Raw genomic sequence first — 17,646 nt, forward strand, 5'->3', positions numbered from 1 at the left:
CATGTTATCACATCAGTTGTTATATAAAATTATCAAAACAAGAGACCTTAAGTCACCATAAGAGTCTTTCCTTCTGAGTTTATATTAAATCAATGGTTCGTCATATGAAATTTTGATTTACATGCTTTCATGGAGTTCACTGAGCTCAATTTATTACAAAGTTTTAGGTTAGGTTAGATAAGACTTAACTAAACAAAAGTAATAGTAAGCCAGCTGCTCAGGAAAGACTGCAGCTCCAGGATCAGTCTCAATCCTTCTGCTACCTCACTTTTAAACCCTCCCTTCTCCTCTGTCTCTTTCCTTCTTTGACACGTGTACACTAATGACAAAAACCTAGTTATTGGGAACCTTCAAACATAGTGTTGCAAATGCTGTTAAAGGAATGACTGGTATCAAAGTGGAAGAATCCTTCAAGGCAAGCAAAAAAGAGGAATCAGTGTGCAGTGTGGCCAGGATCATCTTTTTCTTACAGATATACAGGGGTAACTAATAAGCTATGATAAAGATAACACGTCAATGAGCCGGGAAAATCTGGAAAAATGTGGAAAAACTCAAGTAACCCATTTCAAAGACTCCAAAACAGCTGGATAATACTGAGAATAAAAACTTGATGCATCCGGATAAGAGGTCATAGCGCATCTGAAATCCATCGACAAACCCACACAGAGACATGCAGAGAAATAAAAATTTTAGTATTGTGTCTGTATATAAGTCATAATCTTCCTTGAAAACCAGCAGACCTTCTCCTTCTTCATCTTAGTCCATTATTCTAACATCACAGGAATAAATGTAATAAAAATGTTATGATATATGGATTATTTTCAAGATTATCTACTATTACTCAGTTAAATTTTATATGCTGTGTGTATATCTGTCCAGCTGTGTGCAGGTGTTTGTGTGTGAGTCAGGGCAGAGGGTGAACTGTAACAGTAGCATTAGTGTCTCTGATCTCTCTCTCAGTGGGGAGATGGGCACAGCCGTAGAGATGGAGCACCTTCAACCTAAAGAGAGAGCCAAACATGAAAACAGCAAATAAGTGTAATTTTGTATACATATGAGTTATGTTATGTTTTGCTTTACAAAGCAAAGGTATCAAACAGTTAGATTTTTGTTGCAAGACTGTTTTTATTCCGGCACATCACTCTTACCCCACTAGCAGCTGATCTGATCCAAACAGTTGGTCATTGTATTCATGACATCTTGCTCATCAAAGCAAGGTGGGAAAGTAGGGCTAGCTTGTGGCATATTGTTATGTCTCACAGTCACAAATGTTTTCATACTTGTATGAACTTCTAAAAATATTGTTAAATTGTAAGTATGATGAAGTTTAAGGTGTTAAAATGAAAGCAGCAACACTGGAGAGCTTTTGATCAAAGAGAGCCAAAGAGCTAACTACATCTTAAACTGAGCCTTCATGGACACATTCAAGTGTTTACTCAGTGAAATGAATGCAGACAAATAATGACTCTGTATTTTCTGGAAAGATTAAAATGTATTTGTGCACATGTGTGTGTTTACTTCTTGCAGCGTCTGCAGAGCTTCAGAATGTTCTCTAAGGTGATGTGGCAGAAACTGAGTTTGACAGTATGGAGGTGTCCACTGCAGTAATTTGCCAGCAAAGAAACCCTATATCACACACACACACACACACACACACACACACACACACACACAAAATGTAAGTTATTATAACATATTAGTTATTGATTCCACAGCTGCTATCTGAGGATGTGGCGACAACTCTACACACAGCATAAGAAGTCAAAACCATTGTTGGTAGATCTTCACCAAATCATTAAATATGACACATCACACACATAAAGAAAGAAACAGCTCAGTTTGTTGTGTGACATGTGTTGTACCCTCTGTTTCCTGTGCCAGTGGAGCTGAGATCCAGCTGCTGAAGTCTTCTACATCCCAGAGCCAGAGACCGAATTCCTACATCTGTTACTGCCTTACAGCCACTCACATCCAGGGATCTGACTCACAAACACATGGACACACACTATTGCTGCTAACTGTCAAGATGTCAAGACTATCAACCAACCCTGTCTCGAGGGAATTGATGTAATTCAAAACAGTTTCATCACAAGTATGGTAGCTCAAGTTTGTGTGTGTGTGTGTACCTGATTAAAGGTGTGTATTTGCTGATGCTGTGCAGTGTCAGGTCAGAGACTCCAGGACAGGAACTGAAGATCAAACTCTGAAATTCGACACAGTTCTGAAGCAAAGTGTCCACTGAAGCATCAGTAACCTGATACAGTAAGAAATACAGTAAGAATACACATGCAGAAAGTCATTTTAAATCTCCAGGAAAGCCTTTGTACCACAGAATTCAGAGATAGACTCAAACATAGCTTTGAAAAAGGATTCAACATTTCTGTCACAAAATCTGAAACTCACTGCCTGTAGTCCAGTGAGATTTAGTGCAATGAGACTTTTGAGCTGGGATGTCATCACAGTGAGACTGTGTGAGTTGACTTTTGGCACCTGTCCGATGTTAAGACGCTGAAGGCCAGGACACATCTAAAGCACAGAAACTGATAAACTGTACATATTGAACATGAAGTAGAAAACAATTTGTTATGTTAAAAACAACAAAATGTTATGTTAAAAATTTACAAAAATAGTACAGTGCTTATATACAATATAAGCACTGTACTATTTTTGTAAATTTTTCACATGCTGAAGCATGTTTGAGACGTATCTTAGACATGGTATGTGGTGCCAAACATTTCTTTTTTTTTTTTTTGCAGTTTAGAACAAAATAAATTGTGTTTGGTTACTTTTCAAAATAAAGTACCTCATATACTCCCTGTAGACAGGATGGAGTGATGAACTGACATCCAAACACCTCCAATCTGCACAGACTAATGTGAAAACACACTCAGACAAACAGGAACAAACAGACATGTGTGCACATCCTGATTATATCTGGACAGATTATCCACAAGAAATACAGGTGAAAATGCAAAGTTGATTGTCAAGATGACGTCTTCCCTTAATGTTAAGACAGTTATGTACTAAATATGTAGCAAGTATTGTAAAATTTCAATGTTGGAAGTGGCCACATGGAGCAAACACACATGTGGTCAGGCAGCAAATTTGGATTTCAAAGGCATGAAACATCAGATTTAGATATTGCTAAACAAAGATACACCTGAACAACACATTAAACAAGGTGGTGTTAAAGGGACACCAGTCACACACCCATAAACTCACATAGAAATGTCTTTGACTTGCACATATGGTACAAGCTATAGTGACATTCCCTTTTTACAACACAAAGATAAAATAAATGCAGACATACTTTACTTACCTTTCTTTGTGCCTCATGACGAGTTTCATCAGTGGGTCATCAGTGACATGACAGCCGTTCAGGACAATGGATCTTAGTTGTAACCTACAGAAAAGAACAATTAAGGATTAATTCTGGGGTGTTGCTGAATTACTGTGTGATTAAGTTTACCTGTGAAATGGCTAAATTAAGAGGACATAACGATGGTATGTGCCTCAGCAAACATTTATACGATATTCTGAACTATGCAACACAAAGATATTCAAGCTATCCTGCCATTCAGGGAAGCCTTTTAATGGATGGTGGATTTTATTGCAGCTTGTTGAGTATTTCATTACAGACACTGTTTTATAAAACTCAAACTACATTATTACTGAAGATTGAAACTGTATAGAAATAGTTCAATGTGTTCAAAACTAGTTCAATGAGTTTTTAGAAGACATAGTTGAATCATCTGAGCCCTCAAAAGAGCATTTAAACCCTTAAAATATCAACACTTAAACAACTTGTCAACAAATTTAATTTCAACATGTAAAAATGTTTCACACATGTACCCCTTAATTGTGTGTGTGTGTGTGTGTGTGTGTGTGTGTGTGTGTGTATGTGTGTGTGTGTGTGTGAAACCGACCCTGGGCAGCAGTCACTCAGAGCTTTCACTCCTTTGTCTGTTGCTCCACTCCAGCTCATATCCACACTGGTCACACGATGACATAGTTGACCTATCAGAAGCAGTATCTGGTCACCGTTGAGACCCGGACCAGTACAACTTGTGACCTTCAGTTCCTGTAATTAACAAACAAGCTAGATATAATATGGACTATTCACCTAGTTAAGAAACAGAGAAAAATTTAGTTTGCACGCGACATTGACTGATAAATAATCAGTTATAGAGCCATACAATCAATTTTAAATCATCTTTAACACGTGAGCGAAACGCTGAAAATGCAATTACATTTTAAAGAATTTAAAGTTCATACTGTAATTTTCATCAACTCGCTGTCTTTAAAATATAGCGACAACAGATCAAAATTAGCCTGTTGAGCTAACTCTGGCTCATTTAGAGTTACTTTACTGATAATTAATGAGCACTGTCCCAGTCAAATAAACAAATAAATGAAATGAAATAAAATTTCAAACCTGTTGCATGAGAGAGAAACAGAAAAAGAACATTTTGCATGTCTGTGACTATAATTCAGTTACAATATGATATGGTCCAATCAGCAGTCTTCTCTATTTATAAAAATGGTGTATGTACAATATGTGATTTGCTATATGTTGTTATTACTTTTGACAGAATAAAAGGATGAAGTTGTGGTAATTAACTTTTTGCTCTAGTAACATTTGTTACTTTCGTGTGTGTTGTTGCCATTGACAGCAGGCAGATGGATTCAGGATGTGGGGTCAATAAAAACACAGTCATTAGGAGGATCTAATCCTACATCCTATAGGGCCACCCTGTAAAATCATACAATGGCAAACATCCAAAAGCTATCAACACACATCCATCCCATAGAGCATTTCTTTAGTTGCTCTCCGATCCGGCATGCCTGCTCTGAGCGATCAATAAAGTACTCCACAATAAAGAAATTTCTTGACTTGACTCGACAAGTTCCGATTTATTGTTTTACCTCCAGAAAGTTTCTACACAGAGTGAAAAACACCTCCAGCCACCAGGAATTGAGAGACAGGCCGCTGCAGCTGTACAGACACAGACTGCGAGGACGACGTCTGCCCACGCAAAGCAACCACTGCTCCGTCAGGTTGGAGTTTTCAATCCTCAGATTTTTCCCTTCAGACAGAGAAAGATTTACTGTTCAGTGTATGAACCTGTTTTTTCCCCCACAGTGTGTGTACAGGTATGAGAGCATGTGACGGCACGGGTCTGGGTTATCTTACTTTATGTTTGTCCAGGGAGTGGTACAGTACACCACTGCACTGGAGGAACTTACATCATGAGAACACACCATTTGCTGTGACACACACACACCTACTTGGAAAAGTTTAGGACATCCCTCTTACCCATGTCATTAAGTCCAATGTTTAACCTAAACCTTGACGCAAAATGACGCTGCTGAACACTATCTAGAGTTAAACCATGGTCTTTGTTTTTCAAGTGAGAAGAGTTTACGTTACTGTAGGCTGACTCACAGAGTGTATGATCAGCAGCCAGTGTGTGCAGGCGGCTGCAGACCTGCACCACTCTGCACAGTTCACTGTGAGGCAGCAGAGACAGGATGGACAGCCACACCTCATCGGGCAGATACAGCCAGCGGTTACATACATGGACACCTGCTTGCTGACAGGCATAATGACAACAACACACATAAAAAAAAACAACAGATATTGGACAGAAAGCCAAAGCATTCATCTGAAATACTGCAGTGTCATGGGCTTTTATAACATTTGATAAATGTGTTAATAATATCATTATACATCATGAACAAAGAGCAGAAATACAGGTTTCTTACACTGTGTTTGCAGTCAGTTTGTACACATGAACATGCACCTGTAAAGGTAAACAAAGAGTTATATATTGATATTCTATTAGGCTATAATTATTATAATTATTTTTGGGGGGATAATGGAATGGAAAGAAAGGGAATTTTATCAAGGCTTTCTAAATTTTTACTGTTGCAAGACTTTACTAAAGACATAGTTCACACAATGTTTGGTTTAAGAGCTCAGCCCACACTGGAGATGAGTCTGCATAACGACTGCTGAACACATTTTGTCTCTACAACATTAACTCAAGTACGCACACAGAACACTCTTTTCTTACTCCGTGAAAATCCCCTTTATCTTATGACTTGCGGCTTGAACGATGTCCGATAAAGTGTGAAATGAATTTCAAACCAAGGGTCCTCATGAGGAACAGAAGCAAATCTGTGTTATGTGGCACCACGAGTGTAATCCCATTAAAATCTAGCCATTCATATGACTTGCTGGTGACTTTGCTTTTATAAATATGTTGCTTTTTGCAGCATTTCATAATGTGTTTGCATGTAACATTCTCGGCATGTCATTTTGGTGTTGAACTCACCAGAGGTTGGTGATGTTCGTCCGGGGTCATCATGGAGAGGTGTGTGTGTCTCTGCAGGAGGCAGACATTTGTGTGTATCTCTGAAGGCTGAGGTAGGTTTCACTTTGTCCTCTGGGGTGTATCTTTTTGTGTGTTTGATTACTCCTGATGACTGAGGTCTGCTGGGAACATGGTACAGAACGAAACACTCCATCAGACGCTATTTGTAGAGCTACTAGTATTTTAAAAAGCAGCTAATAATTTTGGATATTGACTCCCCTAAAAGTAGGCTACATGTTTTCATGTGTCACTAAGATTGCCTTTTATCAAATTGTGGATCCATGTTCGCAATAAAACCCAAAAATGAAAAGCCGGGCATTACAGTGAGTATGGATGAGGAGTTATTTAATAAGGTGAATTCAGGTGAATATTACAGGTTGATATTATAGTCAGAAGATACAATAACAAATTTTAATTAATGGTCATGCACATATTTGGCACTATCTGTTACCTTTGAAATATTTCCTTATTGTTTGGAGAAGGCATTGAGACACTTGACTTTTCACAGAGTCTCAATGGGGCCCCTTGACCCCTAGCTTTTTTCTTTTGACCTTTGACACAGCTCCGACAATCCTTTAAGCCTGGATTGTGACCGATTCTCTTTGGAAGCAAACCTCAACACAGACAAGCCAGTTCATTATCATAATTAATTATCACAATTATCACTTATTTGGCCTAAAATTAAATGGTAGAAAACAAAAAAGTAAGCGAACCTAGACCTTGCCTTTGACCAGTTCCGAACCTTTTTACCCAATGTTTTAAAATGAAGAAATGACCACAATACTTGTGCCTTCAAGTCAATGATTTGTAAAAAGGGTGATTTTTCTTTCTTAGACTGTTTAACTTAAATAATTTTAGAGACATTAAAAAAACAGACAGACATTGGAGGAAAATATATCTAAATTTATCTAGCAAAAGTATGTTTTGTCTTCTTTCCTGTTCTGTAAATCAGGTTTATTCTGTGACCCCTGGGAGGGGACCGGACCAGCAGGTTAATAGCCACAGCTCTGGACAGTAATGGGTGGCACTGACACAACATTTAACGGCCTTCATGTATGATGTTCAATACCTGGGTTAGTGGTGAGTGCAGCGCTCTCTTCCACAGCGGGAACATCATCACCATGTGCAGGCCTCAGGTGCTCCATAAGGGTGTTAATAAGCTTATCTGTTGAAGTTATGCCTCCTGTAGTTCCTTTTATCAACTCACCAAATTTGTTGCTATCAAGGTCCAAATGTGTGTTGCTGGTAACTGTGTTTCTCTGACAAACAGGTCCACTCTCAACACGATGTTTTGTCTGTCCATTTTCACAATGTGTTGCCCGATTTCTACTGTATTTAGATCTGTCCTGTTTTTTGTTAATGATATCAGGATTCCTCACCTTTGTAATTTCTTCAGCTGTAGCTATTTTGCTTCTTACTTTATAAAGATGTTTTTTAATCTTAGGATTTGTTGTGGAAGAGTTAAATTCAAAGGTTGATATAGGCAGGGCTGGTGCTTCAACAGGTGCTGCTATTTCTTCACATGCCTTACTCTCTTTTGCAGGTGACTCTACAAAGCATCCCGGTCCCGGTTCAATATGTTGGCTTTGTCTAACTCTGAGGTGATGCAATTGATCCACACAAAGCTGGTACTGCTGATATACGGTTAACGTTGGTGGTATTTTCAAATGATAGCTCATTTTTTCCATCTGTTCCGGTGTCCTCTCAGGCTCACTGGTGCTTATGTTATCCTTTGCACCCACCGCAAACTCTGAGCTCGATCCTTGTTCTTTATTTACCTTCCCCTTCATTTCGCCCATCCTGGTATCCTCTGTTTTCGCCTTCACAATTTCCTTCCTTATTCCCACCTCCCCCTCCTCGACCTTTACTTTGCTCAGCACCATCTGATGCCCTGACATGCCTCTTTCTGACTGAGCTCTAGTTGTTTCATAACTCGCCATGCTTTTCTTGTGACGGCTATCGCCCCAGGATGATGTGGATTCTGTGATTGAGCATTTTGCTCCATCTCCTATAAGCGTTTGATTTGTGTCTCTCTCAGATAAGCTGGAGCGTTGCCTTTGATTAGATATGAACAGGCCGCGTGTTCTGCAGTTGTTGTTTTGGCCACAAAATAGTTTATTAGTGGTATCCTGTTGCTCCATACTTTCCACATTTTCAGGGGTTTCTCTGTACTCAGGCTGAGTTACCTCATCTCTCCCCCAGGTAAAGGAGAAGCAGGTGCAGGGATCATCTGTAAAAGGGGGTTTATATGCACAGAGATGATTATTTGAGTCACTGTTCTCATGATTTGATGGTTCAAGTTGACTAACTCTCTCCGTACTCACTCCTCCAAATATCGCATTACCACCTGCAGAACAGGAGATCTGATAATAGTATTTAGTTGCAGATGAATGCTTATATGCAGGTGAGTTTTTCTGCTCTTCATTGCAGAATTCGTGTTGAACCTCTGACTCACTGCTGAGGAAAGTGTGAGCCCAGTCCAACACATGCCTCAGCTTCTGCTGCTCACTGAAGAGAGAGTCACTGAGAAGATGACGCCTGAGCTCAGGGTTGATGATCTGCCTACAATTCCCAGAGTCCTCCAGGAGGTCAGACACAGTATGTCCTCCTCTTGCTATAGGGTGTTTCTCCCTACTTGGATTTGCTGCTTGAAAAGTCATTTGTGGCTCATGTTTTTTAGATGTATCCATTGTCATCCATTGCCTGCCGGCACCTTTATTTAATGTTTGAATTGTGCAGCAGGGTTATTTTCTTTCTCCTCCCGACATCACACAGCCTTCATGCATTCTCTTGTTGCTTTGACATCCTTTGTTACGTTGTTATGTCGACCATGTTGTTTTCCTTTTAGGACACTGATGATCAGACTGTACACACTAATGTTTTACTTTGACAACACTGTTCTGTTAAAACAGAAGCAAAACAACCATTTAAATTCCATGCACTGCACAAAAAAAAATCACCATGAATTACAACTTGACGTATCAGATCTACCTCTTCCAGCTTATGTATGCATAAAACAGCACTACTTACCCTAAAGGTTTCCTCACTTTCCTCACCTTTATTTCAGCACAATCCTTCATGTGGAGTCGGTATAGTCAAGCTTCCTTGAGATCTTTGGGTTTCTACTCGAAACTAGACTCTAGGCTACTAGAGTCAACTCCTGATAGTAAAGGTTTGAACACTCCTTATCACTCCTATCCCAGAAATCTTGTGTTGCTCACACAAACATCACCATGGAGACGCCAACACTAAGCGCAAACTGACTTTCAAACCACACGAGGGAGACAAAGCTTTGAGAAAGTTTTGGGAAATTGTCTTGAATCACAGGTTCATAATGACAGGGTGATTTAGTGATTTTTCTTTTCTAAGCCTCAGAGATTAAACCCCAACCTGTAACTTCTTTAAAAACCACAATAAACAAAGAGTCATATAAAGTAATGTAAAATAACCCACTCATTAGGCACCGTAGTTCAATATATATTCATTAGGGAGCTTTATTGTGGCAGTATTAACATATAAAACAATCCATGTTTTCTTTTTTAACATACAAACATTCAAAATTTTCACTTCACAAAGTTCATAAGGCTTGGTTGTCCCAGAAGAGAGGGGGTCATTACTTAGGGTATTTTTTAAGTCTTTTTTTCTGATTCTTCTTAAATGTAATCTCCAAGAGTTTCTTATTAAAAGAGACTGAGTGACAAAAGAACAACAAAAACAAATAAATCTGACTGATCAATAAAACAACAAAATAATCAGTTTGACTAACAATCAAAAACAACAAAGTGACCGTGCAAGAGAATCTGCTACTGTACATGCCCACACAACGCGGAAATAATAAACTAAACAACAGCCTATTTTTCTCTTATACCACGTGATGTCCAGTAGTTTTGCATATAGTAGACCTGAGTTCAAATATTTAAAATCCTAAATAAATAAGTTAAAAGCGGTATTTGTGTATTAGATTTAAACAGTTTTGAATTCCATGTGTTGGTTGTGTAAATAATTTTTTGTTACTTTTACTGATACTTAAAAGGCAGGTAATTAAATTTAAGGTTTGTAAATACTTGACTCATGTCAGGAACTTCTGAATTTATATTAAGTAATACCTCACATATGACATCCTCTGGTGTGTGATCTCAATGTTTTAATCACAGTTTTATGTAAGTTCAGGCAACAAACGTTGTACTCTTGGGCCGAACTCAAGTTCAGTAGCTCAAAACAAGAGCTAATCCTCAAAGGGGTGAAATTCCCTTTTAAACTCATAAAGGCTGCTAAACTGATAAATGAGCTACACACTAAAATAATGCTACAGTGTCACATGGGGCCAAAGATCTGTTTCATCACAGAACCGAAAGGCCTTTTGTTGTTTGCAATGAAATGAGGTGTTTTATTTTCCATTCATTCGGTTCAGTGTTTTTTTAAACATCTTAAAAACGGAACGTCTAAACAATTAATGTTTCTGAACTCAACTGATTCAGTTAATAGCATGCTCCGTTAGCAATGAGGTTAGGTGTTAGCATTAGCGCTTAGTGTCTGGCATTAATGATATACGCGCGCACACACACACAAAGAGCAAAAGCACAACAAAGCTAACTATAAGTTTATATATTTTAGAGCCGCTCTGTAAGAGATTGTAAAACGATCTTTTCCAAGTCCTTGTTTCCTCATCATTTCCTCTTTGTACTGAGACATAATTTAACTGAGACAAAATCCGTTTTTGTGTTTGAATCAACTGAAAGGAAGCTAACAGAATTAGCAATCACATAGTCAATCCAATGATTAAAATGAAGCCCAAAGCACACTTTATGATGTGTTTTTGTTTTTAAATGTGGTCACAAAACTGCTCAGATGACCAATGCCTAATTTTTGACTGAGCAAAAAGCCTTTTTATTGTCTCAGACTTATCTTTTTTCCCTTCCTGCTCTTGGTAAAAACAGGGAGAACATGCATTCATCTAAGATATTCAAGACAGCCAAGCCTATATCTAGATTGCTTTACACAAGACAAGACACGCAGAGGGAAGAAAGAAAGGAAATCTTTACCCAGACTGTTTTTTTTTTGTTGCCACAACCATAAACACAGTATTTACAGATGAGGTCATGCAATTTGCATTGAGAGGTCGGCAAAAAAGGAGGTGTGAGGGATACCCCCGGTTAGTTAGAGGAGGATGAAGCACAGAAATAAAGGACCAAAGCCAGGGATAAACTGTCTATACAGCGGTGTACGTGAAGCCTATACAGTATTTTTATTTTAAATCTACAGAGAATTGCTCAAGCATTTTGGTGCATGTGCAAATGCTGGAGGAGCAACAGGTACGCATGAAGACGGGACAATAGTTCACGATGATATCCCCCCCCCTTAGTTATCATGGGATGACGGTAATCATGTAGCAGTGCATACAGATTGAGATTTTATCTCAGAGTCTGTGATGTTAAATGCAAACGTTGTCATCATAGTGGTTTGGCCCTTCGCTTGGTTTCAGCATTGAAACTCAGTGCATGTACTGTAGTAGGAAAATAAATGCTTTATCCCAAATAAGCGTGTTTCCGTTACTGTTACTGCATATTTTCTATATGCATAAAGCTCGTAAACGCATACAGTCTACAGAGTTACATGACAACCCAGCTGGTAACATGAGGCAGCAAGATCGATTATAATGAGAGGGCTTTGATGGTAATGTGCACTGCAGGGGCCTGTGTAGCAGCCAAAGAGTATGCAGAGTGACTTCTGAAAATAAACTTTAAGCATTAGTTCACTTCTTAATAATAATAAGAGCGTAAATACAGTGTGAGAGCTCCAATAGAGAAACTTGCCATCCATGTTGTTACTGCTCGTTTAAAAGCAGTGTACCAGTACGGAGGTTCAGCTATGGCGGGCAAACTGTGATAACTGGCTCTCGACAATAAAGACTTTTTGGGTAATATTTTTATTAGATGACATGGATGCATATAGTTGAGTGAAGTGGCCGCCATGTTAATGTCTAGCAACAGACATGATATAAATGCGTACAGTGTTTGGATATTCATAATAGCAAAACAGCAAGACATGTATGAATGTTATGGATAAACTATATTGTGGATGCTGGGATTTTTTTTGTAACCTTTAGACAGATTTTGAACATAAACTGCTAATGTCCTTTCCTGAGAAGTTGATCCAAATCGAACTACATTTTGAACAGAACTTTTTTTAAAATAAAACATCCGTTTTCAATTGATCTGAAGTCATTTCTCACCGCTCTACCTCTCTGTTCTCCTCTCCATTCAGAGACACTATGCTTTAACTGACAGGCATTGTCTGTTTGATGAACACGTGGTGATGGATGTTAAGTTGCCGAAAAGTGACGCATACAGTTCTCATCAGGAATACAGGAGTCGGACTTAGTGCCAAACGATGACTCAAGTCATGCATCTCGGTTTCATAATGTGACTGCAACTTTGTGTACTGTCAAAGTACACAAACCTATGTACTGTATTGCAAAGACCAACACATTTTGACACAAATGAAGTCACAGGATAACGTCACAATGTTCATTCCTTGTGCCAAATAGAGATCTTTGAATCAGTTTTGTTGCATCCCTTCTCGGTTTTAACCTTGATATTGTTCATCTTTGACTCCATGGCTCGAGATTTCTTGGGAACTAACAGCCATATCAGCAGTGAACATCCATGAACACATCTACTCAAACCAGAATCACAAGTTCACTTTTGAAGATCTTCACCGCCTGTAACTCCTGATAACGCTGTCTTGTTGGTCACTGCCATTAAAAAGAGAAAAACTTTCACAGACTCTGTTTAAAGGTCTAAACAGTTGCAGCCATTTAAATGATAAACACAGGATACTCAACATGATGTTATCACAGATCCTCTTAGAAATGGCTACAAATCATTTCTAATTTGATTCGGTGATCAGCTTCTGTTACGTTAAATACCTGCAACTCTTCTCCTGCGATGTTCCTTCAGTCTGATCAACATCTTCTACACCAGAAAACGATATGAGAGATTTAAACGCATCACGTGTTCCATCAAGTGTCACGTACCGGCAGTGTAGTTGGAGTACACACACATGGTCCAAAAGGGTTTTTTAGTGTGCCATCCAATTAGTTCAAATCCCATATATATATGTACAAAGCTCCCTCAAAACTAGAACACCATCGACTAACAATTGGCCCACCTGTAAGTCTGAACTCACGGTTTTAGCCAGCACTACAACACTATTCCCCACATTAACTTTCTTCTCTTAGCATTTCTTTATACGTTTTATCTTAAAACTGCCTTAAAACACACTGAAAGATGCACTAGTAACGTTTATCAGTGAGCGAACAAAACAAAACAACACAACACGCGCAAGTTTCATCGTCACAAACAGACTAAAGAGACTCTTTCCTGCTGCCCTCCAAAATGACATCACATAATCTGAAACAGTTGTAATCTCTGGTCTGTGTAAAAGATTTGTGCTATAGCCTCTGTAGGAAAAACCCAGGGTGCTACCGAACCAGCAAATGCTGACGGTAGTCTTAAAAAATAGCTTACATTTCTCAACACCCATCACCCCGATAAACTTCAATAAATCTGCTTTTTTTGTAATCTTTGTAAACTCTTAATTTCAAAATAAGCTCAAAGTAGATCCTCTGACTGAAAAATTCCTGAAAGATCTGGATCACATAAAAATGTACAAAATGTTAAAAACAACTTATTTAAGATTGGTATTAATTATCAATATTTCTCTTTTGTTTTTTAAATATATATATAATGTACCTCTGACTGTGGCTATTGTTGCGCTCAGTGACAAATCAATCGTCTCTCTTTCTGTCCCCACCCACTCCGTCATGACTGACAGGCTCTGTGACCAATCAGGTGCTCCGCTCTGAGGGCGAGAACCAATCAGGATGGTTGGTGATATTTACCAAAGAGTCATTGAATCAGCTTGTCAGCATCAGGAGTGAACAGACCTTTAAAAATTCTAATAAAACCATACCAAACAGTTTTTTTCACCCGTGACTTTTTCTCTGCCCATGGCTTACCTCACTTTTTATTTTCATGAATCTCTCCCTTACACAGGCTTTTCCTCGAACAGTTGCAGTATCTATTGTCCTCTTTCTTTTCAGTTCATCACTGCCAAAAGTGTCTATTTTAACAAGTGATTGGATACTATGATTACAATCTTATGTATCGCTCTTTTCTTTAAGACAGTAGACTCTGCTGCCAAAGAGGTGAGACAAGTCTACTTGTTACAGTAGAATTCAATCAGAAATAATGTTTTTCAATAATATGTGCTCATTCAGGGAACCCTGACAGTGTTTCCTTTTTAATAACACCTTCTAAACACGTGAAATGATTTCATCCCATTGGCAGACTGGTTCTTTTGTCTAAAGAGACACCAGTTGTTATAACTGAATATAAGACTAAATCACATGTTAAGACAGACATTTGGGCAAATTTTGTCTCCCCCGCAGTGACTCCTCACTCTCTCCTTTTCCTTCTCCTTCTTTTCCTCTTCAGTCTGACCAGAGGTTCTCCATGGCCATGCTGATCCTACACAGGATCCAGCGCCGAAGTGGGCAGTAATACTCGTAGTGAAACTGCTCAAACTCCGGCGTCTGGCGGATCTCGTGGAGGAACGAAACGTCGATGTCTGACTCCAGCAGTAGCAGCAGTGTGGGCACAGTGACGAGCAGGACGCCCATTACAACGGCAACAAAGCGGGCCACGCTCAGCACACATGCGTTGACTCTCTCATTGGACGACAGCAGGCGCAGGCTACTGGTCAGGACTCCGCCCATTCGACTTCTCGCAGCCAGTCGGGTGCGTTCATATGCACGGTCTCGCTCCCTCTCAGCCTCTAGCTGGGCCTGGATGTCAGGGTCGGCATGGAGCTCCCTAAGCAGCCTGGCGGGGCTCTGGACCGGAGAGGAGAAGAGCAAGTCGACGCCTCCCTGACTGTCATCCACCGGGGTGGGTAGCATGCTAGCACAAGGGCTGGAGACAACACATATTATTAAATACTATGGGGATGAACAAGGACCTAAAAGAAGCAAGCGTTTTCAAAACAATGAATTTACATGTCTTTTGTTCACACAACAGTACAGCAACAGTCTTCTGTTCCGGCCTATTCCACATCCAGCTGTTATGGAGCAGCATTAGCATTTATTTAGAGTTGTGTTTCTGGCAACCTGATGTATGTAAATCCCATATTCACTCTCATTTTAGCCCTGGTTTTGGTCTCCAACAACTCCTGTGGGACATATCTGTCTCTTAAGCTGATAAATGTTTCACTATATTCACTAGCTAGTTGCTAAATTTTGTCTTTGTGTGAGTAGTAGGCCATAGTGCAGGCTACAGTGGGTTTTTCACTGAAAACAAAAGAACAGTATGAGAGTGATGAGTGAACCAAAACAGTAAAGTTGTGAGCTGGAGAAACAAAACAAAGAGCTGACAGTAGACCTGTAAACAAGCTCAGAAATGGTGAGAGGGCCACTGCCATCGTCGTCTTCCTCCACTTCATCTTCAACTTTGGGCGTCTGAGGTTGGAGATTTGAAGTTTCCATGGAAACACGGGGAGGCTGCAGGTCGCTTCCTAAAGCAGAGTTTCCTCCTTCAGTACTCTGTTGGTCTAAGTCTGTGGGTGCGGCTGAAGGTTTGAGAGGAGACACGGAGACAGAGTCCTTCACAGCAACACCTGCTGAGGGAAAAAGACAAGAAAGAAGAATCAAGTTTTACATTATATCGTATATTGGGTTTCATCACACGAGTCAGACTGAGCAGAGCTCATTACTTGGAACAAATCTAGCCTACTCAGCATTTTTCACACACGCTAGATATATTTATCCTATCTATAGTTGGTAAAGTAAAGGTAACTTCTACTTCTTCTAAGAAGGAGAAATGATGAGGATGTGAAAACAATTGCTGTTACATGCCATTTTAGTGTCTTATTTAATTATTATCTTATTCTTTGTATCTTTTTAGCTTGATGCCTGCGTTTTATCTTTATTTGCTCCTTTGTCTTTTATTGTGAAGCACTTTGTGACATCTGCTCCTGAAAAGGTGCTATATAACTTACTTACTTACTACTTACTTTCATATTAATAATATTTCTACATTGTCCCAATTCCATATTCCATTCTATATATTAAGACTACAGTGTACCTGGCAGCAGCGTAATATAATTGTGACTGGCGTACAAATATTTTTCTTGTGCCCGATGCCCCAAAAGGCACATTCGTGTACACACGGGCGTACAGACCATAGGTACAGACACACCCTGCAACTGCAAATCTGCAGTCTTTGATCAGCTCCACGGACAGCAGCCAAAGCCAAACGGAAATCTTACAACCTGCCCTCGACTCAAATCATCCGTCTCCAAACAACCAAAGTATCTTTAGCCAGACTACAGTAACAAATCAACACAATGTAGCTGACACAGTGTGTCAATAACCACAGAACAAATAGCAATCAAGAAAAGCACAGCAACTCATTATGCCAACACAGGATGACTGATCACAATCCACGTGGCAATTGTGCCTATAGGTCGCCTACTAATGTTGATTGTAATTTGGCAGTTTACAGTCCGCACTGTCCCATTTTTGTTCTCTTTTTTAAACAGAATGCAACACAGCTTGAGCTAAAAGATGTCAATTTAACAGTTACTTTGTAATATTGCTGCTGTTTTTGAAAATATAAAACTTAACAAATACAACACTCACTTCACTTTTTCCGAGTAGGAGTAGTCTCTGAATGTCTGTTGTGTATGAGTTTACATGCTATATACACAGTTATTTTCTATGCAATTGGGACAAAGGGCCACTCTCAGCTTTTTACGCTGCAGTTGAACAAAATAGCCACACGATGGCGTTCCAGTATTTCTTAAGGATAGAGGCACCCACAGCTATCACCCACAGATATCACCCACAACACTGACATGTAAAATAAAAAATTATCTAATGTTGCTCAATAAATATCCAACCTCACTTCAACCTTGAAAGTGAGAGGGCAATTATATTATTAGTAGACACCAGAATGGTTATATATAGAATGGCTCCAAGCGTGTGTCACAGCTTTAAGTTATTGCCTTTGGCTTACTTACTGATGATACAGTTCAAGCTGTGATGACCTTCATGTTACTGTTTGAACTGGCTGATTAAAATTTTTATAGCTCAATTAAAATAAAATTTTGTTGCCGTGTAACAGTGATTCCTGCTGATGTATCAGAGCCTGACAACAGAGCAGAGAATTCTGTGCGTGCGTGTGTGTAGATGCACTTGACGCTGAGGTGT

The 17,646-nt window shown here is 39.3% G+C and overlaps 2 protein-coding genes across 6 annotated transcripts in view; both read right to left on the reverse strand.

Annotated features, from left to right (window-relative positions):
• Nucleotides 1-17: 17 nt before the first annotated feature.
• Nucleotides 18-9,570, reverse strand: LOC119891085 (F-box/LRR-repeat protein 20-like). Of its 3 annotated transcripts, XM_038702414.1 has the most exons (15): nt 9,434-9,570; nt 7,447-9,277; nt 6,829-6,991; nt 6,339-6,496; nt 5,767-5,804; nt 5,447-5,594; nt 4,927-5,087; nt 3,927-4,081; nt 3,320-3,403; nt 2,804-2,870; nt 2,404-2,526; nt 2,127-2,254; nt 1,863-1,979; nt 1,519-1,626; nt 18-1,001 (listed from the first exon to the last, which is right to left on the reverse strand). In XM_038702414.1, exons 2-15 carry the CDS (start codon nt 9,071-9,073, stop codon nt 905-907), a joined length of 3,174 nt encoding a protein of 1,057 aa, XP_038558342.1. In that variant the 5' UTR covers nt 9,074-9,277; nt 9,434-9,570; the 3' UTR covers nt 18-904. The 3 variants fall into 3 exon arrangements, with proteins under 3 accessions (XP_038558342.1, XP_038558343.1, XP_038558345.1); XM_038702415.1 differs by lacking the exon at nt 9,434-9,570 and having other exon boundaries at nt 7,447-9,367; XM_038702417.1 differs by lacking the exons at nt 6,829-6,991; nt 7,447-9,277; nt 9,434-9,570 and having other exon boundaries at nt 6,339-6,740.
• A 276-nt stretch (nt 9,571-9,846) lies between these two features.
• frmd3 (FERM domain containing 3) overlaps nt 9,847-17,646 on the reverse strand; it is a 61,839-nt gene continuing 54,039 nt past the window's right edge. For 2 of the 3 annotated variants that reach the window (XM_038704720.1, XM_038704719.1), the window contains exons 14-15: nt 15,818-16,055; nt 9,847-15,352 (exon numbers count right to left, since the gene is read on the reverse strand). In XM_038704720.1, coding sequence (XP_038560648.1) covers nt 14,872-15,352; nt 15,818-16,055 — 719 coding nt within the window. In that variant the 3' untranslated portion in view covers nt 9,847-14,871. The remainder of the gene's footprint in view (nt 15,353-15,817; nt 16,056-17,646) is intronic. The other variant, XM_038704722.1, reaches the window with a different exon arrangement.

The sequence above is a fragment of the Micropterus salmoides genome, unplaced genomic scaffold, assembly GCF_014851395.1.
Source record: "Micropterus salmoides isolate LMB-PRFRI ecotype aquatic unplaced genomic scaffold, ASM1485139v1 Ms_hic_scaffold_7, whole genome shotgun sequence".
Lineage (NCBI taxonomy): Eukaryota > Metazoa > Chordata > Actinopteri > Centrarchiformes > Centrarchidae > Micropterus > Micropterus salmoides.

Excerpts from the sequence above, each read along its gene's own strand:
- LOC119891085 (XM_038702414.1), bottom strand. The coding sequence starts at position 9,073 with ATGACAATGGATACATCTAAAAAACATGAGCCACAAATGACTTTTCAA. Across the intron at positions 5,595-5,766 it reads AAACTGACTGCAAACACAGT|CAAGCAGGTGTCCATGTATG; the intron begins GTAAGAAACCTG and ends TATGCCTGTCAG. Across the intron at positions 4,082-4,926 it reads TGTGTAGAAACTTTCTGGAG|GAACTGAAGGTCACAAGTTG; the intron begins GTAAAACAATAA and ends TGTTAATTACAG.